This window comes from Nomascus leucogenys, chromosome 2 (assembly GCF_006542625.1).
Source record: "Nomascus leucogenys isolate Asia chromosome 2, Asia_NLE_v1, whole genome shotgun sequence".
Lineage (NCBI taxonomy): Eukaryota > Metazoa > Chordata > Mammalia > Primates > Hylobatidae > Nomascus > Nomascus leucogenys.
Window position 1 is genome coordinate 35,385,665 of NC_044382.1, and position 24,513 is coordinate 35,410,177.

General features: G+C 36.7%; 1 protein-coding gene across 11 annotated transcripts in view; it reads left to right on the plus strand.

The window, feature by feature from the left end:
* Positions 1–24,513, plus strand: part of NR3C1 (nuclear receptor subfamily 3 group C member 1) — a 471,612-nt gene that overhangs the window by 441,902 nt on the left and 5,197 nt on the right. For all 11 annotated transcript variants that reach the window (XM_030827143.1, XM_030827168.1, XM_030827138.1 and 8 more), the window contains exons 5-7: positions 7,202–7,480; positions 9,135–9,279; positions 12,351–12,481. In XM_030827143.1, coding sequence (XP_030683003.1) covers positions 7,202–7,480; positions 9,135–9,279; positions 12,351–12,481 — 555 coding nt within the window. The remainder of the gene's footprint in view (positions 1–7,201; positions 7,481–9,134; positions 9,280–12,350; positions 12,482–24,513) is intronic.

Sequence of the window (24,513 nt, forward strand, 5' to 3'; positions counted from 1 at the left end):
TTTCGAAATAGGTTTTGAATGAAGCTCAAAGGACAAACCCAAATAAAATTCTGTCGTATCTCTAATATATTGTGGTTGCTTACCCAGTAACATTTTTAGATGCTTTTCTGAATACATATAAAGTTTAAGATCTTTGGAGCTTTAAGTATATAATGTTTTTCTGGGCAATTTCTCCCTATCCAAACTATAAGGGACTTCTTTCATCAAAAGAAGAAAGATATATCAACTACAAAGTAATGATTTTGATGGACTAGGCTATGAAATTTGTCTGTTTTTCCTCCCTCTTACAGTTTAATAGCAACTGCAGTGCCCTTTGCCTTACTGCACTAGAAGACGACCCCAGGCAGTGACTGACATCTGATTTTTCTATTAATTGTACCATCACTGCCATTTCCAGTTGAATCTTTTGTTGGACATCAGAAGTTTTTCTTACATGAACAAAATTTAAGCATACAGCTGGGCGCGGTGGCTCATGCCTGTAATGCCAGCACTTTGGGAGGCCAAGGCAGGCGGATCACGAGGTCAGGAGATCGAGACTATCCTGGCTAACACGGTGAAACCCCGTCTCTACTAAAAATACAAAAAATTTGCCAGGCGTGGTGGCCGGCGCCTGTAGTCCCAGCTACTCGGGAGGCTGAGGCAGGAGAATGGCATCAGCCTGGGAGGTGGAGCTTGCAGTGAGCCAAGACTGCGCCACTGCACTCCAGTCTGGGCGACAGAGCAAGACTCTCTCAAAAAAAAAAAAAAAAAAATTAAGCATACAATTTAGGCTGCAGTTTCTCAAAATATTGTATTAAAAATAACAATTATATGCTTTTATAGTCAGTATAACGTATCCAGTTAGTGTAGAAATTGGCATTTGTTAAAAACTACTACATGTTAGTCTTTGATATACATTCTTCTACTTTTTGGACCCTCATTATTAAAAACACCTTTGAGTAGGGCCATGATTTACTTTATATCCGTTTTTATACTACATAGTGGAAGAAAATTCTAATTTGTTATTTCCTACTATGATATGTACTGTGTGGCACATATCATATAGTTGATCCAATTCTACTTGTAGATGAATTGAAAGAAAGGCTTAAAAAAGTTCTTAGGGTTTGTAAAAGTATCATTTTTGTATTGAACTAACCCCAGTATACATAAAATCTTTATTTGGCCTGGTATGTATGTATGCCAGGAATCTTCGGCAGACCCTACCACTTACAATACAGATGAGCCATGTGTTTCACACTTTTTTTTTTTTTTACAACCTTCAGAAATATTCTCTTGTTCATCAGAGTGCTTCCCCTAAGCCAAGCAGTTTCGATGATAGCCCCAGAATAACTTTGCCCAAGTCTCTCCATAAATGTAACTTAGGACTGCAAGTGGTGTATTTTTATACTCTTGCCCCATACCAAGTAAATCTCAAGATTTATTTTAAGGGAGTGGCCTTCACTGCTTAAAGTGCCTAGCATTTAAGAACAGATAAGATTTTTAATGGTGATCCTAACTGTTTTTTTTTTTAAACTTGCTTGTTTTTCTCTTGAAACTAAGATGTTTTTATTCACTTCATTTTAAGACATATTGTAATCAATCCAAAGTATGGCTTTATTTTTAGTATAAACAGTCAAATGAAACTTACAGTCTTACGGCATTATCAGATTACCAAATATTATTGAAACTAATTTTTTTTAAGTTCAAAAACCCCATCTAGTAGTTTCTCTCTTATTTTCAACTTCTATTTTAGATTCTAGGGGTACGTGTACAGGTTTGTTACTAAGATACATTGTGTGATGCTGGTGTTTGCAGTATGATTGAAGCTTTCATCCAGGAAGTAACCACAGTACCTAACAGGTGCTTTTTAACCTGTGCCTCCCTTCCTCTATCCCCCCTCTTGTATTTCCCAGTGTCTGTTCCACATCTTTATGTGTATGTGTACTCAATGTTTAGCTCCCATTTATAAATGAGAACACGGTATTTGGTTTTCTGCACTAGTTCATGTAGGATAAGGATACTGGCCGCCTGCTACATCCATGTTGCTGCAAAGGACATGATTTCATTCTTTCTGTGGCTACATAGTATTCCATGGCATATAAATACCACATTTTCTTTATTCAGTCCACTGTTGATGGGCACCTGGGTTGGTTCCATGTCTTTGCTATTGCAAACCATGCTGCAGTGAACATATGGGTACATGTGTCTTTTTGATAGAATGATTTATTTTTCTTTGGGTATATGCCCAGCAATAGGATTGCTAGGTTGAATGGTAGTTAAACTCTTAATTCTTTGAAAAATCTCCAAACTTCTTTCCACAGTGGTGTCATTGTGGTTTTGACTTGCATTTCTCTGATGATTAACAATCAGCATTTCTTCATATGTTTGTTGGCCACACGTATGTCTTTTTTTGAGAAGTGTCGGTTCATGTCCTTTGCCCATTTTTAATGGGGTTGTTTTTGCTTGTTAATTTAAGTTCCATATAAACTCTGGATATTAGGGTTTTGTCAGATGCATAGTTTGCAAATATTTTCTCCCATTCTGTAGATTGTGATAGTTTCTCTTGCTTTGCAGAAACTCTTTAGTTTAGTTAGGTCCCATTGTCAATTTTTGTTTTTGTTGCAGTTGCTTTTGGGGATTAGTCGTAAATTCTTTTCCAAGGCCAAGGTTGAGAAGGTTATTTCCTAGGTTTTCTTCTAGGATTTTCATAGTTTGAGGTCTTACATTTACTCTTTAATCCACCTTATTAATTTTTGTATGGCAGCAGGTAGGGGTCCAGTTTCATTCTTCTGCACATGGATAGCCAGTTATCCCAGCACCATTAATGGAATAGGGAATCTTTTCCCTATGGCTTATTTTTATCAACTTTGTGTAGATTAGATGGCTGTAGGTGTGTGTCTTTATTTCTGGACTCTATTCTGTACCATTGTGTGTGTGTGTGTGTGTGTGTGTGTGTGTGTGTGTGTGTGTGTGTGTGTGTTTTACCAGTACCATGCTGTTTTGGTTACTGTAGCCTGTAGTATAGTTTGATTTAGGGTAATGTGATGTTGCCAACTTTGTCCTTTTTGCTTAGGATTGCTTTGGCTATTTGGGGCATTTTTTGGTTCCATACGAATTTTAGAATGCTTTTTGCTAATTCTGTGAAAAATGACATTGTAGTTTGATAGGAATAGTGTTGAATCTATAAATTGCTTTGGGTAGTATGACCATTTTAACTATACTGATTCTATCAGTCCATGAGCATGGAATGTTATTCCATTTGTTTGTGTCATCTTTGATTTCTTTCAGCAGTGTTTTGTAGTTCTCCTTGTAAAAATTTTAAACTCACTTAGATGCATTCCTAGGTATTTTACTCTTTTTGTGACTGTTATAAATGGAATTGCATTCTTGATTTGGCTCTCAGCTTGAACATTACTGGTGTATAGAAATGCTACTGATTTTTGTACACTGATTTTAAATCCTGAACCTTTACCAAAGTTGTTTATCAGCTCCAGAAGCCTTTTGGCAGGGTCTTCAGGGTTTTCTAGGTATAGAGTCATAAGTGAAAAGAGATCGTTTGATTATTTCTTTTCCTATTTGGAAGCCTTTTATTTCTTTCTCTTACCTGATTGTTCTGACTAGGATTTCCAGTACTATGTTAAATTGGAATGGTGACATTGGGCATCCTTGTCTTACTGCATTAAGGGGAATGCTTCCAGCTTTTGCCCATTTGGTGTGATGTTGGCTGTAGGTTTGTCATACCGGGCTCTTTATTACTTTGAGGTATGTTCCTTCAATACCTAGTTTGGTGAAGGTTTTTATCATGAAGATATGTTGGATTTTATCCAACTTTTTCTGCATCTATTGAGATGATCATTTTTTTTTGTTATGTGGTGAATCACATTTATTGATCTGCTTATGTTGAACAAGCCTTGCATCCCAGAAATAAAGCTTTCTACTTCATTGTGGTGAATTAACTTTTTGATGTGCAGCTGGATTCAGTTTGCTAGTGTTTTGTTGAAGATTTTTGTATCTATGTTCATCAGGGATATTGGCCTGTAGTTTTGTTATTGTTGTTGTTATTGTGTCTCTACCAGGTTTTGGTATTAGAATGATGTTTCCCTTGTAGAATAAGTTGGGGATGAGGCCCTCTTTCTAGATTGCTTTTTTAGAATAGTTTTAGTAGGATTAGTACCGGCTCTTCTTTGTACAACTGGTAGAATTTGGCTGTGAATCCATCTGGTCAAGGGCTTTTTTTAGTTGGTGGGTTTTTTATTATTGATTCCATTTCAGAACTCGTTATTGGTCTGTTCAGAATTTCAGTTTCTTCCTGGTTCAATCTAGGCAGGTTGTGTGTTTCCATTTCCACATGCATACTTACTCCAAATAATGGCTTTAAATATAAGGGGGTCAGCTGAAAACAAAAATGGTACTTTCATAGTAAACTCCACCCCCCCCCCACACACACACACGCATAAACCCTAAGATTTTTTAAAGCCTTTGTTCCAATTTATCCATTTCCTCTAGATTGTCTACTTTGTGTGCATAGAGGTGCTTGTAATAGTGTGAAGATCTTTTTTATTTCTGTGGAATCTCTTGTAATGTCATCTTTTACATTTTTTATTGTGCTTATTTGGGTCTTCACTCTTTTTTTCTTTGTTAATCTTGCTAGTGGTCTATCAACCTTGTTTATCCTTTCAAGTAACCAACTTTTATAAACTAGGTTTTAAGCTAATTAAGATTTCTCTACTTTTATTAAGAAGGAAGTAGTGTTACCACAGACTCATGAACACTTCTGTGGAGCTCCTATATTGACTGCTAATCAACTGTATGCTCCAATGGGTCAGGAATTTATATAGAGTAAAGTTGTATTAACTAAGTTGCTTTAAAATAGGGATTGCTTAACTAAATGATTCAGTTCAGTTAACTCCTTCCTGAAGATATTTTGAAAAATTAATTAGTATTATTTCTTGCTCTAGTCAGTACAGCACAATTGGGTTCACTTGTACTTTCTGAGCTGTATTGAAAAACATCAGTTTTCTCATTTAGAACTATATATAAGTAGTGAGAAATTAATTACAAACTGAGTCATAGAAAATGGTTTTTTTTAATCCTCCAGCCTGTTACTCTTTCTTCCTTGTTCTAATGTGGAGTAAAGAAATATGCATTCTAAACCATTTAAAGTTATGACTAATTGAGGTTGTCAAAGTACTGTTTCAGTGTATTGATTTGGCACATGTGTGTTCTCTTTTACATTGTCAACAAAGTACATTTTATGATTTTGGATCAAGATTTCACTGGGATACTTCTGGTTGTTTAAAGAGTTTCTTTATGTATTGGTGTCCTTCCTTTTTAAAATTTTATCACTCCTCTATTAAGTTGTGATATCCAAATTTAAAATATTCTGAAAACATGTCCTCCTGCAAGTTGAGGTAATGATAGTTGTTATATGGTACTTACTATATGATATATGCCAGGAACTGTTCTAAGCATTTTACATATTTAATTCTCACAACAACTCTATGAGGTAGGGACTAATATTATCCTCATTTTACAGAAGGGGAAATGAAGAGTCAGGGAGTAACTTGCACAGATATCCAGCTACAACATGGCAGAACCAGGACTTAAATCCAACTATGCTGATTTCAGGTTTCTGCTCTTTAGTCCTATATCATACTGTGCCTCCAAGAGAGCATGGTAAACTAATTAGAATAGTTCTGTCATGATTCTGTTTCTGTTTTGAACTATTAACTAAAAATTTTTGAATTTCTCAGTACCCCATTTAGTATAGAACACAAGAATGGAACCATTCTATTCTAACATTGTACATTGAGATATCATTCCCACCACCATATCTGTCCTCCACAGACTATATGGTGTGTCATTTTAAGGACAGAGGATCTAAAAATGATTTTTAAAGGTGATTTACATTTACTCTTCCCTTTGCAAAATGGTTTGCATCCCTAATAATTTAGACAGGTACATTTATTCTTGATATAAATTACATTTCTTGCCTTTCCTTGGAATTCTGAGTACTTTCCCTCTGAGAGAACAATATAATTCTTATTTAGTCACTAAAATAACTTCAGGAGTATGAATAAGTCTACTAAAAAGTCTACAGGATCCGTGTTGTAGTTTGATTAGATGGTTCCATACCAAGTCAAGGTGGAAGATAATTAATTTATATATAATATGAAAATGGCTGCTTTAGGTTTATAGAGTAATCAATATAAATCTTCCTTATAAAAGGGAAATTTCCCACTTATAACTTATGTGAAGTAATGTAAAGTTTTTCATTTCATCTTCCCAAATGTTTTTATTCCCAAGCAGTATTTATGTTAGTACCTATGTAAAGGTGAAAAGTGAATTTTTCTGCTGGTAGAACTAATACTATTTTTAGCATGTAATCTGCTGTCATCTTCCTATCTTTATAAGTGGCTTTGAACAAGTGTAAATAGTCTAATTCTCTTCATTATATATACTACCATGATTTAGATTAATCTTTTTTTTTGAGACGGAGTCTTGCTCTGTCGCCCAGGCTGGAGTGCAGTGGCGCAATCTCGGCTCACTGCAAGCTCCGCCTCCCGGGTTCAGGCCATTCTCCTGCCTCAGCCTCTCCGAGTAGCTGGGACTACAGGCACCCGCCACCACGCCCGGCTAATTTTTTGTATTTTTAGTAGAGACGGGGTTTCACCGTGGTCTCGATCTCCTGACCTCGTGATCCGCCCGCCTCGGCCTCCCAAAGTGCTGGGATTACAAGCGTGAGCCACCGTGCCCGGCCGATTTAGATTAATCTTAAACTACAGTTTGTAATCCATTATTCCAAACTTAGATTTTTTTTTCAGTTTATAGTAAGAGTAATTTGCCTTATATAACCAATGAAAGTGTTGCATTTAGAGTGAAAGTGAGACAAAAAAATAATTTATAGAAGAATTTACAAAAGTGATTTACTCAGATTGTTTTAACATACCATTATAATACTTCGTATAAGGAACAACTATAATGAAGTTTCTGGCCTATTTGTAGGCAAAATTAATTGGGAGTAGTTTCCTCTGGATCTTTTGCTTTCAGAAAAAAAAAAAAAGTTTTTTCTCCTCTTCCATGTCACTTTATCATAATTGCTAAATAAAATATTTCTCCCATCTTAATAGTTTTAGAAAGTAAAAATACTTCTTGAATAAACTATGTAGCACGGACCTTCCCATTACAGTTCATTTCTGTGTATTTTTTAAAATACCCACAGCTCGAAAAACAAAGAAGAAAATAAAAGGAATTCAGCAGGCCACTACAGGAGTCTCACAAGAAACCTCTGAAAATCCTGCTAACAAAACAATAGTTCCTGCAACGTTACCACAACTCACCCCTACCCTGGTGTCACTGTTGGAGGTTATTGAACCTGAAGTGTTATATGCAGGATATGATAGTTCTGTTCCAGACTCAACTTGGAGGATCATGACCACACTCAACATGTTAGGAGGGCGGCAAGTGATTGCAGCAGTGAAATGGGCAAAGGCAATACCAGGTAAGATGCAAAAGATAAAAGAGCAACTATATAAACCTTTGTGTTTTCTTCAGCAAAAACACTTTGGCTTTTATATCATCGTGAGCCCATGGCTTATCTTGTTTCTCTTACTCAGTTCTGGGGACTATGAAGGGGAGAGTCAGGTGAATACAGGTGATAGGGAGTTTATAATAAAACATTTACATTACTCCCTGCCTTTCAAATCATTATGCACAGGATGGTAATTTCACATAGGATGATGTGAAACTCGAGTTACAAGACTCACTCAGAACTCCTTTTACACTGAAGTTTGGGGAAAGAAAATGTTTTTAGTTAATTCCATTTGTTTTCCTTCATTGTGCCACTTTTAAAAATCAGGTTTGTAAGATTGGTAAACATCAAGTATGTTGACTGTCAAAATTTGTACTAAAGTAGAATGATTTTAACCCTTCACTAAATGAAATGCTACACATTGAATGTAATTTTAAAGATAATTTTAAATAAAAGTTACCCTGTTGGAATTTGGTGTGGAACAGCAGAGGTCAATGTTAGTGTCAGCTCTGACTTTAAAGACAGAGGGAATTGACAAGCCTGTGTTCACGCAAATGGGGAGAGAACAAGAAAGTAACCTGACCTCCTGTCATCCTTGTTTTATTAAGGGGGAAAGAGGTGTGAATAGCAGGGCAAATGTTTTACTTAACTCATTGATTAATACCTCAAGCCAAGATTCTTTTCTCTTTTTTAAAATCGATACATAATAGTTGTACATATTTACTGTACATATTTATATTTAGGGTGTACATGTAATAATTTAATAAAAGCATACAACGTGTAAGGATCAAATCAGAGTAACTGGGATATCCATCACCTCAAACATTTGTGTGGGGAACATTCCAAATCTTCTCTTTTAGCTGTTTTGAAATATAAAGTAAATTATTAACTATAGTCATCCTGTTGTGCTACTGAACACTAAAACTTATTTCTTCCAACTGTATCTTTGCACCCGTCAACCAATCCCGCTTCATCCCCATCACCACTATCTTTCCCGGTCACTGGTAACTGCCAAGCCAAGAATTTTGTCTATTTTACTATTTAGTTCATATTTACTTAAGCAGACAAAGGTGACAAAACTGGCTACTTTTTTTTTTTTTTTTTTTACATTGAAAGCTATTAAAAAGCACAGAAGGGGCTGGGTGCGATGGCTCACGCCTGTAATCCCAGCACTTTGGGAAGCCCAGGTGGGTGGATCACTTGAGGTCAGGAGTTTGAGACCACCCTGGCCAGCATAGCAAAACCCCATCTCTACTAAAAATACAAAAATTAGCCAGGCATGGTGGTATGCACCTGTATTCCCAGCTACTTGGGAGGCTGGCAGTGAGAATCGCTTGAACCCGGGAGGTGGAGGTTGCAGTGAGCCGAGATGGCACCATTGCACTCCAGCCTGGGCGACAGAGCGAGACTGTCTCCAAAAAAAAAAAAAAAAAAAGCACAGAGGGTTTGAGTCTTAAAGTGTCAGATAACAGACAGAAGAAAACTGTGTCTACCTAGTATTTCTGTTTTCTGTTAGGGGTCCCCTTGTTTTGACAAGGCTCATTGATCTCATTGCTCTTTGGCAATTCCCACAGAGATTATCTTCTTAGAGTGTTGCCTCATACCTTTATTTCTCTTAATTCAGGTTTCAGGAACTTACACCTGGATGACCAAATGACCCTACTGCAGTACTCCTGGATGTTTCTTATGGCATTTGCTCTGGGGTGGAGATCATATAGACAATCAAGTGCAAACCTGCTGTGTTTTGCTCCTGATCTGATTATTAATGAGTAAGTTGTATGTGAGTCATTTTCCCTGTATTCATAGGGTATCTTTAACCAGCTGATGTTTTCCTAATTGACTGCTATTGTGATAATTCAGGACTGAAACAATCCTACTAGGTATCTAGGATCTAGGCAAACTGGAAATAGAGTTATGAGTGCTTGGGGCAGGACCAGTGTAATGTAGAGCAAATGTACATATGGCATTATTACTGTCCTAGGACATGTTTGTTTGAGGATATTTAACAGCATATCTGAGGTTAGTAAAGTCTGTCGCAAGCAACAAGGAATCTTACTGTGATATTATTTACATAACCCTATTCCAGAAAGAAAAAGGAGCATGATAAAACTCATGTGGATTCAGTGGGGACAATTGTAGATGAGGATATCTAGGCTGATGGGGTGGGACATATGGACCCAGACACAAGAGGTATCTCTTTGCATGGCAAGGCTCACCCAGTGTCTGTGGTTTAAGAATATGAGAACAAATTTGTTTTGTTTAACTGAGAGAAGACCAAGCCTTTAAGATTTTATAAATCAGCTATTCTCTTATTCTCTAGACTTATTCCTGTATCTGCAAAATACTTCAGGTGTCCATTTCCCCTTACCTCATTGCAGTTGTTTCCTCACTCGTTTTCTCCCTCCAGTGTAACATTCATCATGTTGGCTAATGTTTGCTTCCTCAAGCACAGTCTGACTGCATCACATATCTCCCCAGTACACAGATTGTCCCCAGTATCTTCCCACTGACCCTCCAGTACATACTCTGCATGATTTCAGGCTTTCCAGAATCTGACCTCACTTCCTCTCCCATTGTTTTCCTTCACACACTCTTTATTCCCATCCATTCTTTCTAGCCTACTTTTAGACTCTTGGTGTTCACATCAGCAGATACACAGCAGAGAATTCACATCCTAGTTCTTCTCACTTTCTACCTTGTATTACTACTTTTCGTACCCCTAGCTTATTGCTATTAGTACAATGTAAACAGGGAGTTCACACACACATACCCCTGGTCTAAGAAGAATAAAAAATGAAAGAGATTTGTGTTTGTATAGAAAACAGAAGACACCTTGGCTTTTATTGCCAGAAAGACGACTGTTCAAACCACTGCATCACAATGTAACAAGATTAGGTAGTTGGATCCAATTTTAAATTAACTGGTAAATATATTTAGTTTCTGGGGAAACTGAAGACATTATTACTCATCAGAATCCTACCATGCTGTTTAAAAAATACCATGTTGGCAGTATATGTTTTTTAGTCACTTTCTAATATGTAATTTGAAGGCATTTAAGTGGAATTAAAAGCATAAACAGATTTATATGAAACACCAACTTACCCTTCTGGTTTATAAAACTAACCTAATTTAGGGTTTTTATTATTAGGGCATTCAGATTTAGCTTTAAGCAGTCACAGCAAAATCTAATCATGCCACATACATTCCTTACATAAAGTGGGATTTATAATTTTTTTTCCTCAACAGATTTACATTTGTTTCATTTTAATTAAGGGATATGTACTTCCTATTCTTGTGTTCTCATGCTACTGCATACAAGACAGGCAGTCCTCCACCTTTTTTTTTTTTTTTTTTTGAGACGAGTCTCACTCTGTCACCCAGGCTCAAGTGCAGTGGTGTGATCTTGGCGCATGGCAACCTCTGCCTCCCGGGTTCAAGTGATTCTCTGCCTCAGCCTCCCGAATAGCTGGGATTACAGGCACACTCCACCACACTTGGCTAATTTTTTGTATTTTTAGTAGAGACGGGGTTTTGCCATATTGGCCAGGCTGGTCTTGAACTCCTGACCTCAAGTGTTCCACCCACTTTAGGGCCTCCCAAAGTGCTGGGATTACAGGTGTGAGCCACTGCACCCAGCCCTCTACCCTTTTTTCTTAGCCCACTGTGTTTCCATACTGCTCTGGTGTCTGTGACAGCAGATTTTGCGTATCAGAAAGTATACATTCAAGTTCTGACCGTCTATAGAGCAGTAAAACAGTCTCTCATGGTTGCCCTTAGGTCAGAACGTTGTGGAAAAAAAAATTTTGTTGTTGTTTTTACAGCCAACAAGAATGAGTTTTTACTTATTCTACTACACTATAACTTTGTTGGAATTTTCAGTTATATGAGTATAACCATGTACAAGAAACTAAAGGAAAAAAGGTGCCTCCCAGAAAAGGGGTGCTTTACCTTACTGTTAAGGATTGGGGAGGTGCCTCTTCGGTAAGAGCAGATTTTAAATTTGAAGAGCCTGTGATCACTTTGGCAGCATATAATTCATGTCTGATTTATTTTATATAAAGGAATAAACCACATATTCAGTAGAGAAAAATAACCTTTCTGTTGTTAAGTCCAAGACGACTGTCTGTCAGAACCTTAAAAAAAAAAAAAAAAATCCTGAAGCATTTTAAAAGCTGTGAACTGGGCCCAGTTTCAGGCTCTTAGTGTCATTTCACAAGTCAGGAAACTTTAGAGATCTATTTGAAAATCGTAGGTATGTAATGACTTCAGAATCATAAGCAAGAATTGGTTTAGTACCTTTAGTTTAAAGAATATTAAGGCATATGCCTATCAGAGGCAGATTTTGAGCATCAGAAGTCTAGAATCAAGTTCTAGGTCTCGCCCTCTGCATAACTGTGAACAGTGTCACACATTTTTGTCTTTAGGATGGAATGTTGTGAAAAAATTTACCTTTAAAAATCAAGTGTGTAGGACCTAAAACTGTGTTGTCTAATTGACTGTATTCAAATGATAAACCTTGATTTAAATGAGCAACTAGCAGTAAGTTCTATAAGAATTCTAACACATTAATTAATAAAATAATACATGGCATGCATGATAGAAAATAATGTCTCCACTGTTACATTAGATTATTCATTAGTCTTTTTAAACAGCCAAGATGCAGGAAGAAGTTTAAGGAAAGTTCTCCAAAATTCTGATTTTATAGGGAATTAGCAATAATATTGTTGCAGTAGTTGTTTTTCTTTATGAGTTCATAGTTTTGCAAAACAAAACAAAAATGTGCTTTTTGGCAGGGGGAAGTAGCAGTATTTCTAACTAATACCCTATTTATCTTTCACAGGCAGAGAATGACTCTACCCTGCATGTACGACCAATGTAAACACATGCTGTATGTTTCCTCTGAGTTACACAGGCTTCAGGTATCTTATGAAGAGTATCTCTGTATGAAAACCTTACTGCTTCTCTCTTCAGGTTGGTAGAACACCTTTTCACTTTATGTCAAAAACATGAAATATGAAGGCCTTGAAACAAAGGTTAATTTATATACATAGTACTAATAATTATACCAAGTCTACTATTATTTCCTACTAGTCAGATGATTTTTATGAATGTAAAATATCAGAAAGGCACAGTAAGTGATACCAAGATTAATAAGACAAATAGGTATAGCAGAAACAGAGAGGTATATGAGAGCTGCATAGGGATCTCTGTTGATAGGAATCTGTGTAGACTTTTTTTCTCCTTCCTTCCTTTGATCTTTGATCATGGGAAGACATGGAAAAAGAAAGCTGACTGCAGTGATTTTGTCTACTACACTGTTATCTGGTTAAAAATTTTACTTTCCTAATGAGTATTAGCATGTATAAGAAATTATGGGAGAAAAAGACGCATCCTAGAAAAGGTGTGCTTAATTACTATTGGGGATTGGTTAACATAGCATGGGAGCTGGATTGTCAGACAGAGATTCACTATCTAGAAAATGGCAACGAGAGTTTATAAAATAAACTTCTGTGAGATTACTTTTTAGCTAGCAAAGACAAAGATATCCTTCAGTAGGTGAAGTGATAAACTGTGATACATCCAGATGATGGAATACTATTGAGGACTAAAAAGAAATAAGCTGTCAAGCCATGAAAACACATGGAGGGATGTTAAATGCATATTACTAAGTGAAAAAAGTTCATCTGAAAGGGCTACATACTGTGTGATTCCAACTATATAACATTCCATAAAAGGCAAAACTGTGAAGACAGCAAAAAAAAAATCAGTGGTTGCCAGGGTTTAGAAGGAAGGGAGGGATAAATGTGCAGAGCACAGAGGATTTTTAGGGCAGTGAAAATACTTCGTGTGATGCTATAATGGTGGAAACATGTCATTATACATTTGTCCAAACCCAAAGAATGTCCACCACCGAGAGTGAACCCTCAACTATGGACTTTGGGTGATGATGTGTGGGACAGGAGGTATATGAAAAATCTCTATACCTTCCCCCCAATTTTGCTGTGAACTTAAAACTGCTGTAAAAAAGTCTTTTTTAAGAAAAGCTCTATGAGCTAGTTGTTATTATAAACCTTAGGCCATTTCCAGTAAAAATTACATATCAATGTTTATTAAATACTGAGTTAATAGCTGAATACCTCTTTCATATACAATAAGTACATTTGCAATTTTTTAAAAAGTCTTAATTCCATTAGTAACTGTGGTTTCATAGTTGCCAAATAACTATAAGCTATGGATGTTGCACAAGACTATGATTTTATTTAACCACTTCGTATCTATTTAAACATTTCCAAAGCACACACTCATCTTAATGTTTTCACACTATTTTTGCTCAACAAAAAGTTATTTTATGTTAACGGATATAAGAAGTTATTAATAATATTTCAATCAAGGCAAGAGAACCCGGTAAAGATCATTGCTAGAGACATGTTTAATGTTACCTGTAGCAGTACACTTGTTAAAGAAGTGATTGATTAAGCAGTTACATAAAATTCTGATCATAACTTTGATTGATACCATGAAGGTATAATTCAGTGCCTAGATACTAACAACCTTATTTAAAAAAAAAAAAAAAAGAATGGTTTCAATTGTATACATCCCAGACTAATTGAGCTATATGATTTTTTTCATTGTAAATAATATCACGAGTTCTTCTTTTTAAAAAATAATAGAATCATAAGGATGGAAATACATACCTTAAGATATAGACTTCTACTATGATAGACTACTGGAATAGGTACTATAACCTCCTACCAAAAATGCTAGACTAAAAAAATTAAGAACTAATTGAAGGCAGGAACCTACAGAGATAAGTGGAACTCAAGCCAACTTGCTCTTTGAGGGCATTTGTAGAACCTGGTAAATTAGTAAGTTTAGTAAGCTGGGGTTTTTTTAAGTTTATAATCTTTTTTAAAATGATTTCAATAGGTTTTTGGGGAACAGGTAGTGTTAGGTTACATGAGTAAGTTCTTCAGTGGTGATTTCTGGGATTTTGGTGCACCCATCACCCGAGCAGTGTACACTGTACCCAATGTGTAGTCCTTCATCCCTCATCCCCTCCCCAACCCCCATTATATCATTCTCATGCCTTTACATCTTCATAGTTTAGCTCCCACTTATAAGTGAGAACATGCAATATTTGGTTTTTCATTCCTGAGTTACTTCACTTATAATAATGGTTTCCAGTTCCATCCAGGTTGCTGCAAATGCCATTATTTTGTTCCTTTTTGTGGCTGAGTAGTATTCCATGGTATATATATACCACATTTTCTTTATCCACTCGTTGACTGATGGGCATTTGGACTGGTTCTGTATATATTTAGTAAGTTTAAAAACAAGGGATGGAAATATAAATGCAGTTGAAAAGGCAGTGGATGGATCTAAAAGCAGATTGGACACATTTGAAGAAACACTTGAAATGTGTATCTGAAAAAATCAGCCAGAATACAGTTGTTTTTAGTGATTGTGTATGTTTGTGTATATAAACCACAAGGGAAATCTGTAGGTACTGAAAATCACAACAGGAAAATGGCAACAAAGCTATAGAAACTGGAAAAGCAATGACTTTTCTTAGAGCCCTCGGAGAATGGAGGTCATAGGACAAACCAACACTTCAAAATCTAGAAGAACAGACAAATATGGAGAAACAGCCAAGATCAGCTTACTGGGAAAAGATGCCACTGAAGCCAGGAAGACTGGCAATGTTGATGAATTGCTGGAGGCTGAGTGAGGACTAGTTTCAGAGTTAAAAACTCCCAGGGACCCAGTCTTAGTGGGGGTTTCCTGCAATTTCTTGGGTTTACCCCACAAAATTTCTAACTTCCAGAAACTCCACAAGGTTTTTATGGTGAAGACGCAAGAAAAATTCCCTCCTTTTTCTGGTAGGAGTAGGGGGAAGGTAAAATTTGGAAATATGTAGCAGAGTGTTCACAACAAAGGCCTGCCCTGTAAGGAAAACTAATTCAACAGGCCCTTATGTGACCTGGGGGAAAGGCAAATAGAGGATTCTAACCCTGTCTTAGCCTTCTTGTCTCATTTCTGAAAGTCACAGCCCAGGGATTCAGACCCACTAAAAAAAACTGAGATTTAATCATAAAGATTATAAAACACTTCACCTCCCCCTCCCCCTCCCCAACACCTTACCACCATATAAACAGGGCTCCAGGATAAAATAACAGTGGATTACAACTGAGAGAGCTGCAAGACACAAGCTGTTTAAGGAGTTCTTAGGAAACCCAAAAACAACAGAAGAAAAAGTAAATAAAAACAAGGAAACTAGAGGAAACTGAAGCCTCTAGTATCTATAACTATGGCAAACATTAAATACAGCCCAGCTCCTAGCCAGATTAGCATGAAACCTCGCACTAAAAGTCTAAGTACTTCAGTTTTGATATATCGTGTCCAGCTTTCAACAAAAAACTATAAGGCATGCTAAAAGGCAAGAAAAAACTCACAGTCTGAAGAGACAAAACAAGCATCGGAAGCAGTCCTCAGATATGACACAAATATTTCAATTATCAGATAGGGAATTTACAATACCTATGACTAGGAGGTTAAAGGCTCCAATGGAAAAAAGTAGACAACATGCAAGAAGTGATGTATGCAGAGAGATGGAAACTCTAAAAATAAATGCTAAGGAATGCTGTAAGGAAATGCAGAATGATGTTGATGGGCTCATCAGTAGACTGAGCACAGCCAAGCAAAGAGTCAGTGAGCTTGAAGATAGGTCAAAGGAAATTCCCCCAAACTCAAATGCAGTATAAACATGGTAGACATTAATCCAGCTGTATCAGTAATTACTTTAAATTTGAATGGTCTAAGTACACCAATCACCTATTTTTTTAACTAGGAGGTGAAAATAAAGTTTGCCACCAGATGCTCACTAAAAAATTATTAGAGGATATACTTAGGCTAAAGAAAAGTAATCCCAGCCAGGCGTGGTGGCTCACACCTGTAATCCCAACACTTTGGGAGGTTGAGGCAGGCAGATCACAGAGTCAAGACATCAAGACCATCCTGGCTTACGTGGTAAAACCCCATCTCTACTAAAAATACAAAACTTAGCTTTAGGTGGTGGTGCGTGCCAGTAGTCCCAGCTACTCAGGGGCTGAGGCAGGAGAATCGCTTGAACCTGGGACGCAGAGGTTGCAGAGAGCTGAGATCGCACCACTGCGCTCCAGCCTAGTGACAGAGGGAGACTCCATCTCAGAAAAAAAATAAAATAAAAGTAATCCCATCTTTAAGAAGGACTGAAGAATAAGGAAAGTGGTAAATAATATAGATACATTTAAGCTGACATTTACTATGTATATAAAATAACAACAGTAACAATTTCCTTGAGGGTTAAAAAGTAGAACTAAAAGTATGTTTAAGTTTCAAGGATGACAACTAGAAATAGGGTATGCAAAGTACCAAACCATCGGGGGAAGAGAATACCTAAGAAAAACAATCCAAAAGAATGAAAGACGTGAGAGGAGGGAAAAAGAATGCATAAGCAAGGGCGTGATAAGAGGAAGTAACAGATAAGGTACGGAAGTAACAGATAAGGTACAGTAGTACAGCTAAATTCAAACACATCAGTAGTTTAGTTTCATTAAATATAGAGATGGGGCCAGGTGCAGTGGCTCACACCTGTAATCCCAGCACTTTGGGAGGCTGAGGTGGGCAGATCACTTGAGGTCAGCAGTTTGAGACCAGCCTGACCAACATGGTGAAACCCCAACTCTACTAAAACTATAAAAGGTTAGCCGGGTGTGGTGGTGCATGCCCGTTATCCCAGCTACTCGGAGGCTGAAGCACAAGAATCATTTGAACCTGGGAGATGGAGGTTGCAGTGAGCCAAGATCGTGCCACTGCTCTCCGAACTGGGTGACAGAGGGACACTGTCTCAAAAATAAAATAAATGTAGAGATGGACTGAATGCTCCAAGCTAATCTGACAGGATTTTAGAAATAATCCAAATTTATGCTATTATATCTGAATAAAGATACTGAAAGGCTGAAGTAAAAGGATCTACTTTGCATAGTATAACCCAAGACATGGCAAACTTTTTCTGTAAAGGGCCAGATGGTAAATGTTGTTAGCTTTGCACAGTCTCTGTCACAGCTACTAAACTCTGCCCTTGTGGCAGGAACATAGTCATTGACAATACTCAAATAGAACAGGCATGGCTGTGTTCCAATAAAACTTTATTTACAAACACAGGCTGCAAGTAGGATTTGGCCCATAGGCCAAAGTTTGCTGGCCCCTTTATTGACCAAAAGAAAACTGAAGGAGCTACGTTATTACCAAGCAAAATAGATGTTAAGGCAAAATACTCATTAAAGCATTTGTTCGGGAAAAATAATTCTAAATATATAGTTTCATATTACATAATACAAAAATTCATAGAACAAGAATACTTAGATAAATCTTGTAAAAATAGTGAGATTTTACTATACCTTTCTTACAAATTAAGCAGACAAAAAAATAAGGATATGGATGTACATTTCATCTCTCTTGGGTCAGTACTGAGGTGTGAGATCATTGGGACATAGGTCGAATGTGTGTTTAAATTTATTTTTAAAACTGCGAAACTTTTCCACAATTGTTAACATTTACCAGAAATGTATGAGACTTCTTAAGATATGCTCTATATCCTCCTCAGTACTTGGTACTGTCAGCCTCTTTCATCGTAGGTATACTGATGATTAAAGATATTAAGCATCTTTTCATGGGCTTATTGGCCACCTATATTTCTTATTTGGTATTGTGCTTCTTTTAATCTGTTGCCCATTTCTTAACTGCATTTCAAGAACTATTCAAATATTCTCAATATAGCCGTTTGTTAAATATATGTTTTGCATGTTTTCTTTAAGTGGATTACATTTACAGTTTTCTTAACAGAAAATGTAGAGATGAGCAAAAGTGTATAATTTTGAAGAAAGCTTCATGTCTTTGTGTACTAAGAAAGTTTTGCTTAATCCAGGGTTAAAAAGATTTTCTACTGTTTGTTTTCTTGTAGAAATTCTGTAGTTTCAGCTCACATGCTTAAGTATATGATGCAAGGTAAGGGACAAGGTTCATTTTTTTCCCCAAAATCCATATCTGGTTGCTCCAGAACTGGACTCTCTTTTCCCTATTGAGTTACTTGGCAATTTTGTAGAAAATCAGTTGTTTGTATATGTGTGGGTCTACTTTCAGACTCTTTGTCTTACCCAGCGATCTGTATGCCTATATTCATATTGATAACATCCTATCTTGATTACTATTGCATTACAGTAAATCTTGAAATTGGGTAATATGAATTCTCCAAATCTGTTGTTCTTTTCCAAACTGTTGTTTTGGATATTCTAGTTTCCTTGCATTTCCGCCACTTTTTTTTTTTTTTTTTTGAGATGAGATGGAGTCTCACTCTTGTTGCCCAGGCTGGAGTGCAGTGGCATGATCTTGGCTCATCGCAGCCTCAGCCTCCCCAGCAGCTGGGATTGCAGGCACCCACCACCATGCTTGGCTAATTTTTGTATTTTTAGTAGAGACGGGGTTTCGCCATGTTGGCCAGGCTAGTCTTAAACCCTGACCTCAGGTGATCCACCCACCTCGGCCTCCCAAAGTGCTGGGATTACAGGCATAAGCCACCTCGCCTGGTCTTCCACATATTTTTTAATTAGCTTGACAATCTCTACCAAAAAAAAAAGTCTTTTGGGGCTGGGTGTGGTGGTTCATGCCTGTAATTCCACCACTTTGAGAGGCCAAGGCAGGCAGATTGCTTAAGCCCAGGAGTTTGAGACCAGCCTGGGCAAAATGGCGAAACCCTGTCACTACACAAAATACAAAAAATTAGCCAGGCATGGTAGCTTGTGCCTGTAGTCCCAGCTACCCAGGAGGCTTGAGGTGGGAGGTCAAGGCTGCAGTGAGCCATGATCATGCCAGTGCACTCTAGCCTGGGCAACAGAGTGATACTCTGTCTCAAAAACACAGTCTGATGGAATTTTTATTAGGATAGCCTTGAATCTATAGATCCATTAGAAAATAATTAACATCTTAAATTTCCAATTTCCAGCCGGGCGCTATGGCTCACGCCTGTAATCCCAGCACTTTGGGAGGCCAAGGTGGGCAGATCATCAAGTCAGGAGTTCGAGACCAGCCTGACCAACATGGTGAAACCCTGTCTCTACTAAAAATACAAAAAAAATTAGCCAGGCGTGGTGGTACATGCCTGTAGTCCCAGCTACTCAGGAGGCTGAGGCAGGAGAATCGCTTGAACCTGGGAGGCAGAGGTTGCAGTAAGCCGAGATTGCACCACTGTACTCCAGCCTGGGCAACAGAGTGAGGCTCCGTCTCCAAAAAAAAAAAAAAAATTCCAGCTGTTGAGAGAGAATAGGAATTCCAGCTTTGAAGGAGTGGGGAGACCATCAAATCCTCTTTCCAAAAATACTACTAAGCAGAGTATAGTTCCACAAATATTCTTCTGTAAAGAGACTCACAGTACATATTTGTCTTTGTAGGCCATATAGTCCCTGTTGCAATTTCTCAATTCTACAGTTATAACAGGAAAGCAGCTATATACAGTATGTGAATGTTTGTGTTCCAAAACAAATTTATTTGCAAATTCAGGAAAATGGCTTGAAATGGTTTAAGATCTAGTTTTCTGACTAGATCATGGTGTATAATCTTTTCCATATATATTTTGAATTTGGTTTGTTAATATTTTGTTGATCATTTTTATATCTCTCTTTATGAAGGATGCTGATTACAACTTTCTTTTCTTGTGATATCTTTTTCTGGCTTTGTTACCAGGGTAATACTAGCCTCTTAAAACGGGTTGAGAAGTATTCTCTGTTTTCTTAAAGAGTTTATAGAGTACTGATCTTATTTATTCTTTAAATATTTGATACATGTCACCAGTGAAGCCATCTGGGTCTGGTGTTTTCTTTCAGGGAAGATTTTTAATTATTTGCTTATTTGTTATATAGATCTATTCAGAATTTATTTGTTATATAGATCTATTCAGAATTTATATTTTTCCTTAACATAGTTTTGTAATTTTTGTGTTTCTATGAAATGAACTATTTTGTCTGAGTTGTCTAACTTGGGCATAAAGTTGTTTGTAATCTAATCCTTTAAATTTTGTAGGATCCATAGAGGTGTCCCCTCCATTATAGATTTTGATAATTTGTGCCTGATCACCTTTTTCATGGTCAGTCTAGTTAAAAATTTATCAATTTGGTTGGTCTTTACAAAGAAACAATTTTTAGTTTCATTGATTTTTTGTTTTCTATGTCATTATTATTTTTTTTTCTGCTTTTCATTTAATTTGTTCCTCTTTTTCTAGTTTAAGGTAGAAGCTTCCATTATTAGTTGAAGACCTTATTTTCTTATATAGATGTTTAAAGCTATAAATTTTTAATATATTTTCATTCATTTCATTTTCTAATGTCTTTCATGATTTTTTTTCATTGACCCATGTGTATTGCTTAATTTTTACATATTTGGAGATTTTCCATATCTCTTCCTATTCATTTCTAATTTAATTCCATTGAGGTAGGAGGTACATTGAAGGACTCTAATATTGAATGACTCTAATAAGTCTTCTGAGACTGTTTTAGGTACTTGCATATGGTCTGAGTGTTCCATGAGTGCTTGAAAAAAAACTTACTGTGCTCTTGTTAAGTAGAGTTTTATGAACGTCAGTTAGGTGAAGTCGATTGATAGACTAGTTCAAGTTTTCTGTATCTTTGCTGATTTTCTGTCTAGTTGTTCCAGGTCCTACAACTTTGTCTACATCCTTCCCAGAGCTTGGTATGGTCTTTTTATTATCGCTATCCTAGAGAGTAGGTAATTGACCCTTGTGACTTGCCATGCATTTAATGACTGCCCATGTTCATAGCAGCATTATTCATAATAGCAAAAAAACTTCTATCATATGCTTTTGTGGCTCAAGATGATATATTTTTTGTTTTTAGTCACTAATATGGCATAATATACTGTTTAATTTCTGAGTAATTGACTAGCCTTTCATTCCTGAGATAAATCCTATTTGGTTATGATATAGTATCCTTTTTCCATATAGCTGAATTCATTGTACTAAAATTTTGGTATTTTTGCATCTAAATCCATGAGGGATATATTCTATAGCTTTGGTGTTATGATAATATGGTATTATTTCTTTCTTAAATGTCTGGTAAAACTCAGCAGCGAAGCCGTCTTGGTTTGTTTGGAGCCTTTTTTGTAGAAAGGTTTTCAAGTACAAGTTCATCAAATGTTTACTGATAATATGTTTATTCTTGAGTGAGCTTTGTTAGTTTACATCTTTGAAGGAATTTAACTGTTTCCTTCAAATGTTGAATTTATTGGTATAAAGTTATTCATAATATTCCCACAATATCCTTCTAATGGCTCCAGTGTCTCTAGTGTTATTCCTTTTCATCCCTGACATTGGTATTTAATATATTCTTGCTTTTTTTTTTTTTTTTAATCAGTCTGGCTAAAAGTTTTTCAGTTTTACCGATGTTTTCATAGAACCAGCTTGGTCTTGATTTTGTTGTTGTTTATGCATGTTCTTAGTTATCCGTTTCTACTCTTTATCCTTTCCACTTGTGTTTAGGGTAGAAGCATATATAATTGAGACCTTTCTTTTCCAATAAAAGCTTTTAATGCTGTAAATTTTCTAAGCACCGTCTTCATTGCATCCCACACATTTTGATATGCTGTGTTTTCAGTACTAGAGATTTTTAATTTTATGATGCCTTATTTAATCCATAGCTTACTGTCAAATTCCAAACATTTGGATTTTTCCACAGATATGTTTGTTACTGACTTCTATTTTAATCTCATTTTTGTCAGAGAGCATTCATTGTATGACTTAATCCTCCTAAATGTATTCAGACTTGTTTTATGTTCTAGATTAATGTTCTGTGTATACTTGAAAAGAATGCAGTTCTTGGGTAGACTGTTTCAGAAATGTCAGTCAAATTTCTTATTGATTCTGAGACAAAGGTGTTTATAATTGTAGATTTGTCTGCTATATCTCTGACATTGCCAAATATCCCCTTGGAGGCAAAATCTCCCTCTCCCTTTTGAGAACCACTGACCTGTGTAGCCTTTTTTCTGGGACTAATTTAGCCTTGCTTCTGAGATGTGGCCCCTAGGTCTCTACTGAATGCCCTGCATATTTAATTAGATCTTTCTTTCCTCTATGGCCTCAAGGGATTTCACCCTAAGTATGCACAAATTTTTATTCAGCCGAATACAGATTTCTGGAGGCCTTTCTTTGTGTACCTCCTTCGTTTCCAGTAGTCTGACCCATAAATTAAAGCTGCTTTAGCCTCCCCAAACTTCAATCTCTTTCTCCTCAACCCAGCAAGATTGCTAGACCCTGGGTTCCCTTTCCCTGCACTGCAGTATGATAATTACTTTCAAGCACAAAGGCTTAGAATTAAGATTTCTTACTCCTGGGCTAGGTATGGCTTACTGTATTTGTTTCTCTTTTCCTAGGGATCGTAATGTTGTCCAGTTTTCCAGTAGGAGGGGAATTCCAGGCTGTACTTACTTCCTGCAGCCAAAAGAGGATGTTACTGATTTCAATATTAAAACATTAAAAAAAAGTTTAAGATGGATGAAATTCTTTTATATGCATATTGAATTGGGCTTCACCATAGTTATTTTTAGAATTAGGACTAACCAGCAGGGAAAAAAACTATAAGCCATCACTGTTTTACAATTTTGCAATAATTAGATTTTCTGTAGTATAGTAATGTGTAAAATTAACCCATTGTTAATATAGAATGCCCTTATCACTCCTGATTAAGCAGTCTTCGTTTTCATGTTAATACTGATGTCTTGTAATGCTTTATGGAATCAAACATTTTCATACATATTCATTAGTCTAATTCTAATCATAATCCAATGAAAAAGAGCAGGAAAGACGCCCAAGGAGATTATATTCAAGTCCATATGGCAAGTAAGAAATAAGACTACTCGGCTGGGCACGGTGACTTACCGCCTGAAATCGCAGCACTTTGGGAGGCCAAGGCGAGCGGAGTTGCTTAAACCTGGGAGGTGGAAGTTGCAGTGAGCCGAGATCATGCCAGTGCACTGCAGCCTAGGCAACACAGCGAGACTGTCCTGGAAAAAAATAATAAGACTTCTCAAAGCTCCTTCCAGCCTAGGTGACACAGTGAGACCCTGTCTCAGAAAAAAATAATAATAATAAGACTTCTCAAAGCTCCTAAATCCATAGCTTTTCCTCTATACCAGCATCTTCTAAAAATGTCAGCAGCAGTGAAGTTTCAGTTTGGGAAATAATGCATTTCCCCTCTCTGGAGAGTGCACAGTTATATCTCCAAGAAGTACTGAAATTCAGAAGTCTGCCTAATATGTATTGAACATTTAGCTTTTCTCAAACTTTGACCACCAAATCCTTTTTCTCCCTCTAACCATAGTTAACACAGAATCAGTGTTCCCAGGAGCACACTGTGAAAAATGTAGCACTCTACAAAAGTCCTAATGTCCACAGGATTAAGTGAAACCATGATTAACCCTCTGTTCCTTGTCCTTATTAGTACCATTTTCTGAAGAGTAATGTACCCCCTCAAAATTTTTATACTAGTTCCACTAACCAGAATCCATGTACATAAGGAAGGACAGATATTTGCTCCCTATTAAGACATATCTAATTATTAGCTACATTAAAAAAATGTATTGCATGCCGATTTTAAATAATTAACTGGTGATATCACAGATATTCTAAGATATAATTGCTGGAATAAACACTGTTGTTGAAGCCTTCTATCTATCTCAATACTAGAATTAAACTCAAGTGCAGAATGGCAAAGTTAACTAAAAATCACTGTATTATTTCATTTGGTCCTCCAACTAGCTTTGTGAGCTAGGGAGGAGAAGGTATCATCACCACTTCCATTTTATAGATGAGAAATCAAGTGATTTACTCAAGGTTAAGTCCTCCAATTCTTTGTTATCCTGCATTTTCTCTTGGCTGTAGTTTAATAATCCTAAGAAAATGC